The sequence below is a fragment of the Carex rostrata genome, chromosome 17 (genome assembly GCF_964058835.1).
Source record: "Carex rostrata chromosome 17, lpCarRost1.2, whole genome shotgun sequence".
In the NCBI taxonomy this organism is placed as follows: domain Eukaryota; kingdom Viridiplantae; phylum Streptophyta; class Magnoliopsida; order Poales; family Cyperaceae; genus Carex; species Carex rostrata.
In genome coordinates this window covers 963,960-971,531 of record NC_135934.1, presented here as the reverse complement: position 1 = coordinate 971,531, position 7,572 = coordinate 963,960, and the positions used below count along the sequence as shown (strand labels likewise).

Sequence of the window (7,572 nt, the reverse complement as noted above, 5' to 3'; positions counted from 1 at the left end):
AATAAAAAAAAAACTAACCCTCGTCTCTGAGCTTGAGACGCGTGTCTATGCGCGATACGCAAAAAAAAGGGAGATCGCCGGCACAGTACCACTTTGCCGCATGTGCCCGATAGCCTTAGCTACCTTCTGCTACTGGACCTGGTACTAGCCCTCTGAAGTCTAAACTGTATAATTCATCCCTCTGAATTGATAAATAATCTTCCGTTTTTTTAAGAAATTCTGTTTTGCGCTTCAGAGTTTCGTCAGAAATTCTGATCTCATAAAGAAATAACTACAAACATAAGAAACCATAATACAAGATGGTTTGCAAAACCCACAACACCGAAAATTCCGTACTATCATCCTGTTTTCTCCTTTACTGATACAGTTTTAAATTTTTAATAACAATTGGACCACATTCTTTCTTTCTGTAGGATCCTCATTGATAACTAATCATGAGACAAATATGAACTTGATAAATAATCATGACAACTATCCTTATTTTTATCTTGAACTTTCTCATGATTATTTAGGATTTTTTTGGATAAATATTAGGTATAAACATTTTTTTAATTACAGTTAAGAGGTCCAGCAATTGTTATTAAGTACCAATGTTGTGTGTATTTTGTGTAATTGTTTGTTAATACCAATTTTAGCAATTGTTTGTGAGAATGATCATTGTACTAAGTTTATGATTATTGTACCAATTTTAGTAATTGTTTGTGAGAATCTGAATCTTGATTTTGGATAGCAAGACCACAAACATAATTCATTTTGTGTCTGCATTTTCTAAAAAAATGGTGAAAAAAAAGGCACAATGTTTATCTATTAGTTTGCAAATTAGTGAAATTAACATTGATAATTGATGGGTTAAAATCAGAACTAATAATATTTATTAACTCTAATGGTCCACTTTACGAATAATTCACAAGCGTATGAATATCTTGTATAGTATAGACCGGGGTTTCGGTATATTGTATTAAAGATCTAACAATAATTAAGTTTAGATTTTGGTTGTTTGGTTGTTTGATTTGGTTGTTTGGATTGTTTGGTTGTCGGAACAATTACTATAGCACCCAGACTTTATCCTAATTGAAAGACATTTTGTGACGTTTCTTTCTCTGATTTATTGTGCTACTGGTAGAAATGAGAGCTCAATGATAAAATTAATGTGTGGTGCATTGAAAGTAGCCAGATAATTAATTTAAAATTTCAATCCCAAGACCAATCAATTAGAAAATTGAATCGTATGCCAGAAGATATGGATTCAGAAAGTGATAAGATGCATTGATGTGCTTGTCAATGGTAATAAATTATGCATGTGGAAATTTTCAACCTAGCTTTATTCAAAATATAAAAAGAAGATAAATTACTGAGTTCCCGTGTCATGTTGGCCTAATTCTTCTAAGCATTTAAGGATCCAAGGAAACAAAAAGTGGAATATTAAAAGAAGAAAAAGAAGTTCAACACAAATTTATTTGATTTTATTCTTCATAATCAACCAGGGTCTTCTCGAGTAACTTATTTTGTCAGTTGTGGATAGCAGTTAAAATAGGTGGATCAGCATAAGGACCTCTGAGCCAACCGTGGGCGATGTAGCGAGCAGCAGCTTCTGTTAAGTGGGCCCCATCCCAATTGAGATAGGTTGATGGATTCTGACAAGCATTTACACCTGGCATGCCGCATCCCTGACTTATGTTGAAGTTATATGTACCTCCTACTCCACAACATACTCGTAGTGGTGTGTCTATGAATCCTACATTATAATGGAGGCCAATTTATCTATAATTCGCTTCTTTTATAAGAGAATAAAAAGGAATGTTTTGCACACATAATTTGTATTACTTGCATATTAATTATTATGACAGACCAATTTAATTATCACACATTTTTTACTATGTTCTGTCCAAAAGTATCTGTATCAATATTCTTTCATCTTTGAAAAAGTATTACTTGTACCCATACCTATATAGGTATAATCTTATGACATTAATGGTGAAAAATAACATACCAAAGTGCTTAGGATTCTTGAGAAATTCAGTTATGGGACGATAATACTCTGCATTGATGAGTCTCACATGTGGGAAATTCAACTTAAGCTGATTGACGGCTTTATTCAGGAGCTTATTTTGATACAGTGACAATTCATTGAATTTCCTCAGGCACCGGGTATGAGGATCATAATCTGATTCATCTGTGCTTTGGTACAACGACAGAATCACTGGTATGCATCCATATGGCACATTCTCTGGTACCACTATAGTCAATGCCCCTTCGCAGATTAGTCTCTACAAGAATGCATAGAAATAAGATAAAAAAATAGAGTATATTGTGTTTTATATAATTGAACTTGAAAAGAAAATATTGAATATGTGACAAACCAACAAAATAAGAGTAAACAATAATTCAAATTGTAACCTCAATTGCCTTTGTGATGACTTTAACAAGAGAGGGAATGTAGCTTTTAACTTCAGCTAAGGTCTTCCCACCCAAAATGGCAATCGAAAAGTCATTTATACCAAATTCTCCAACAATAAAGAGTGATTTACGAAAGAATTTCCTGCAACCTAAACATAAATCGAATGACTAATTCATTTAAATAAATAATTAAATTGTGCTTAGGTCTTGCCACTAACCCCAATTAAACCAAAACCCTAAGCAAATGAATAATTCCACTTGGTTCAATTTGAAGTCAGACCTTAAATTTTCAAGAGCCACTAACCCTAATTAAACCAAAACCCTAAACAAATGAATAATTCCACTTGGTTCAATTGGAAGTTAGACCATAAATTTTTTATTAGGTCAAGTCACTGAACTATTGTATTTGGTATTTAATCAATTAATTCCTCCAATTAGATATAATGGTGTTGCATTTCATCATCATATACTGATCCGAATGTCACATAGGCAACATGCCATTGAAGGAGTATCGTGTTGGCATGCTATGAATTTACAGTATGCCTTCACCAGGCCATGGAACTTTAAAACAGAGATGGGTACTGTCAAATGAAGAGCAAAGCGAAGGCTTCAAATCCAGGAACCATCCGAGTTGAACATTTAGCGTTGTATTTAAAAGAGTTGGAAATGTTGCATTTTTTTTCACAAAGAAGGAATAGTCTAATCCCGTTGCACCAGCAACTGCAAAGTCCATGCCATGCTGGAAGCTTCCATTGTGGCCCAAGTATGGTGGTAGAAACGGTAGATCAAATGCTTGGGCTGCTTAGAAAATTAAATCCAATATTAATTAAATCAAGTCTTAATATTTATCTCTCATTTTAATTACTTTGATTATTGTTGAAAATTAAGAACTGTATTCAATTAGAGGAAATCAAGTTAGTAGAAAGGAATGGGGATATGTATAACATTTTTGCTTAGTACTGTTAAATATTTTCTCCTTGATAGTGAAAATTAAACAGTTCATCAAACAGTTCATAAATTAAATTGAACAAGAAAGTAAACAACCAGAAACATATATTAGTAAAAGTTGCATAGAAAGACAACCAAAAACGAAAATAAAATAAAAGAGAAACAAAATTAAATAATATATAAATTAAGGAAGCCGTAAAAGTAATGCATATTTGTCAGCTTCTGATCAACAGTATAAAAGGGAAAATGCATATGCACATGATTCTTACTAAAAAGGAAAGAGTCTAAGCCAAGCTTTTAGTATAACTCACATTAGATTTGTTTAATCCTTTTATATTATTTGCACAGAAAATAAAAATAATGTTGATTGCATTGCATGAAACTAATATCTGAAAAGTACTCTTACCAATGAAATCCAGTAATAATCTCCCATCAGAGAAGCGGCCGGTGGGATGATGAAAGAAGTTCATACCATAAGGTGGGTAACCTGACACGACTGGCCCAAGTGTCAGATTCTGTGTCCCTAGAATAAATAGGTTTCCTGTATCGGCATATGAGTTGCCGAAGCTAAAAATCGATGTTATCTGTGTTTTGCCATGACTCAGACATGGTATAGATAACAGGAGGAATAGTACTAGCTTCATTACGTACTGATGTAATGAATTCATGAATATGAAATATCGACTTGCAATCTTGCATTCATATAATCATAGCTATGCATGTGCAGTTCCTAAGAGAGGAGGAAAAAAAAATATATATACAAAGGCTTGAGCATGTAAGATCTCGAAGGAGCCAATTTAGCACTTCAATCACATGGATAAACCGTTGACTTGATTGGGCACCATTAAGAAGATGTAAAATAGAAAAAATAATCGAAATTCTTATGTCAACACTGGAATGTACCTACAAACACTATTATTTGGTTGAACTTGCTTCTAAAAGAAAGTAAAAGAAAACAGAGTGCATTAATTGTTGAGCTCATCAAAATGTTTGGTTGTTTTGTAAAAGGGTAGTCAAAATCAATTATTAAAATTTAAAATAATAGGTAGAAATTTTCCAGTATTATCAGTTCAAAAATTAATGTGTGATTGATCACGAAACAAGCAATTCAATAATTTCGCTGGTGCGTGGCTGACCAATTCAAAATGGCCCAAAGGACTTTTGACCAATTGCACACTACAGTTCATATTTCCTCAAATTTCCTCAATAGGTCAAATTAAATTGAATTGAACCCAAAGAAATTACAACATTAAGAATATATGCTGATTTATCTAGTTTGGAAGAGTATACTCACTGTGAAAAGTGTATATTTAAATGGGGTTAAACCAAATAATATCTGAATTTATTCTTCAATTGAAAGCAATCGAGTCCCACAGAATTTTAAAATTTTCATTGTCTTTTCTTACTTCCATTTGATTTTCCTCTTTTATTTTTAACAGAAGAACAAGTGTATGCAGTTTGTCTTTTTGCAATAATGTATCTAGAAATCCTCTAATTGCCGATGCTGAGTATTGGTGGTTCGGCATAAGGGCCTCTTAGCCATCCTTCAGCGATGCGGTGATAAGCAGCCTCAGTTAAGTGAATACCATCCCAATTGACATATTCCATTGGATTTTCACATGAACCAACACCTGGCATGCCGCATACTTTGGTTTGGTCCAAGTTGTACTGGTTAGTCGCATTTCCACAGCAAGTCCTTGGAGGGGTATCAATTAATCCTGCAATTAATAGAAGTGGTACAGGTGAGAATGTTAGAAATAATATCAGTCAGTTTGATATCATCTTTAAGTTTTTCCTTGAATGATTTTACTTTATTTCATTGTGTCAATTAGGGGTTCTGCAGCATTTCTTTGTGCTTAATTGCAACATTGAAATCTAATTTCATGTGTGCAATGCCACCTAATTAATAATCCTTGATTTGGACCTTTTTCTGAAACAAGTTTTATGAATGCTAATTTGGTCAAGGAGAGAGAAAAAAGCACTTTGATTTAAAATTGCTATGAACATAGAACAATATTAGAACCTTTGATTTCTAACAAGGTTAAAGCTTGTAGATCAATTCATTTTATAATGGTATGAGCACTATAAATATCACTTTCCATTTGGCATTTTCTTAAAATTAATTTCTCCTATTAATATTCTTCCACCCAGATGATAATTTGTTAAACAGTTTTCCATATTACACATAATGTGTTGAGTGCTAAGAATACTAAATAATTAACCTTAACTGTCTAATATTTGACTTTTTATCATTGGCTAATTAATCTCTATCTTGTACAAGGAAGGGAAGCTTACCAAAGCGGTCTGGCATCCTGACGAAATCTATAATGGGGCGATAATAGCTCGCATAGATAAGCCTGACATGTGGATACTTGTGTTGTAGATGCTTTATCGCCTTTAAGAGCTCTGCATTGTGGTGCCTCGATAGATAATTCGAGTCCTTAAGGCACCCTGTTTCAGGCTCATAGTCCTCCTTAGGTCTACTAGTGTTTTGTGCTAGATTTACAGGCATACACCCGTCTGGCCATACGCCCGGTATAATTATTGTTTTAGCTCCTTCTTTAATTAGACTCTATGTAGAAACTTATTATTAGTTGTATGTTTTGTGGCTCAATATTTAGCATGATTTGGAGGATGACACTATTGATTAATAAGTTACGAATGATGATATGCCCCCCTTTTTTTTTTGAAATGATTGCTAGTGGCTACCAACGATTTTTTTTTTTTTTTTTTTTTTTGCTTTTTGCTTTTGCGGTATGCTTAATACTCACATGTTATCATAGTTTAGCTTTGTCTATTTGCCAAATTTCTTTCCCTCGAGAGTTCTTCAAGTGTAAATAAAGATTACTCGAGCATTTCGTCTTTAACCTTGTGAATATTAACTCTTTTACTTACTGGAGATTATATATATATATGTACCAATATGAAGTGTTTCAGCACTAAAGAAATGTTAAAATAAATGTACCTCAGTCGCAGCAGAAATTGTTTTAATGACCATAGGCACATAACCATGCACTTGCTCAAGACTTTTGCCTCCTAATCTCATGAACGCATAGTCGTTCCCTCCAAATTCTCCAACGATAAATAATGACTTACTAAAGTACTCCTCGCATTCTATTACAAAAATGGAAAACTTAAATTAATAATTCAAGTGCCATTTTGTTATTGTAATAAAATTTGCAGAGCAACGACCTTCAGAGAACTTGCAGAGGGAAGGCTTCAACTCAGAAAACCATCCAAGCTGTACACTGAGGGAACTGTTGAACATGAATGAATTTGAGAGGTTGTTCTTCACAAAGAAATCAAAATCCAATGCCGTGGCACCGGCAACAGCAAAGTTTGCTCCTTGTTCAAAGCTTGCATTATGCGCCAAATAAGGTGGAACAAAAGGTAGGTCAAACTCTTCAGCTATATTATATTTAAAAAGGTTTAGTAATGAATACTTAATAAATAACTAAATAATATAAAAAGAAAATGTATGGACAGAAAGGATATCATTTTTGTTGGATTAATTAAATAATACGCCCGTTATGGGAAACCCGAATCCAAAACCTGATCCGTTATGAAAAGGTGTTGATTCATAATGAAGAGGTGCATTGGTTTTTATATAAACCCAATCCCTCTCTTTCTCTAAGTTACTTAACAGAAATAATTAGAAAAACATGTGAATAGTAACAACCAAAATTAGAGAGAAAAGATAGAGAGCACCAAGAAGCACTCTGTTAATTAGGATTGAAGGTTTTAGGTCGTGAAAAACGCAGGGCTTCCGGCTTCGGCTTGTGATTCCTTGCAGAACCAGTAATACTGCTACGCTCGCAAGATCCGCTTCCGCACGAAGATTAACGGAGTAATTTGTAAGTTCTATCCGTTAATTAACATTGGTATCAGAGCACTAGTTATGGCATGTATTCTGGTTTTAATACATACGTAAAATCTGTTATAATTAAATTTTTTTTCTCCGAAATTTTTTCTGATTTTATTTTCTTTAAATAATTTCAGTTTTTTTCTGAAAATTTTCCGAAAATTAATTGTAAAGAAATTTTCAGATTTTTTGGAGAATTTCCGAAAATTAATTTTAAGATTTGATTCACAAATTTTTTTTTAAATACGTATTTTTTTTTATTCACAAATTTTTATAAAATACGTTTTATAAAAATAAATACGTTTTATAAAATTAATTTTTCAGATATAAATACGTTTTATATTTGTATTCATTGTTTTGGAGAT

The 7,572-nt window shown here is 33.0% G+C and overlaps 2 protein-coding genes across 2 annotated transcripts; both read right to left on the bottom strand.

The window, feature by feature from the left end:
• Positions 1-1,367: 1,367 nt before the first annotated feature.
• Positions 1,368-4,066, bottom strand: LOC144567927 (GDSL esterase/lipase At1g28590-like). Its single transcript, XM_078318124.1, has 5 exons — positions 3,752-4,066; positions 2,980-3,195; positions 2,398-2,546; positions 1,991-2,267; positions 1,368-1,735 (listed from the first exon to the last, which is right to left on the bottom strand). Exons 1-5 carry the CDS (start codon positions 4,011-4,013, stop codon positions 1,509-1,511), a joined length of 1,131 nt encoding a protein of 376 aa, XP_078174250.1. The 5' UTR covers positions 4,014-4,066; the 3' UTR covers positions 1,368-1,508.
• A 770-nt stretch (positions 4,067-4,836) lies between these two features.
• LOC144568640 (GDSL esterase/lipase At5g45910-like) lies at positions 4,837-6,613 on the bottom strand. The gene is made up of 4 exons (XM_078319014.1): positions 6,538-6,613; positions 6,311-6,459; positions 5,641-5,917; positions 4,837-5,063 (listed from the first exon to the last, which is right to left on the bottom strand). Exons 1-4 carry the CDS (start codon positions 6,611-6,613, stop codon positions 4,837-4,839), a joined length of 729 nt encoding a protein of 242 aa, XP_078175140.1.
• Between the last annotated feature and the right edge of the window lie 959 nt (positions 6,614-7,572).

Excerpts from the sequence above, each read along its gene's own strand:
- LOC144567927 (XM_078318124.1), bottom strand. The coding sequence starts at position 4,013 with ATGAATTCATTACATCAGTACGTAATGAAGCTAGTACTATTCCTCCTG. Across the intron at positions 3,196-3,751 it reads ATTATTACTGGATTTCATTG|CCCAAGCATTTGATCTACCG; the intron begins GTAAGAGTACTT and ends TTTTCTAAGCAG. Across the intron at positions 1,736-1,990 it reads CAAGAATCCTAAGCACTTTG|GATTCATAGACACACCACTA; the intron begins GTATGTTATTTT and ends ATTATAATGTAG.
- LOC144568640 (XM_078319014.1), bottom strand. The coding sequence starts at position 6,613 with ATGTTCAACAGTTCCCTCAGTGTACAGCTTGGATGGTTTTCTGAGTTG. Across the intron at positions 6,460-6,537 it reads CCTCTGCAAGTTCTCTGAAG|AATGCGAGGAGTACTTTAGT; the intron begins GTCGTTGCTCTG and ends TTTTTGTAATAG. Across the intron at positions 5,918-6,310 it reads CAATTTCTGCTGCGACTGAG|AGTCTAATTAAAGAAGGAGC; the intron begins GTACATTTATTT and ends GTTTCTACATAG.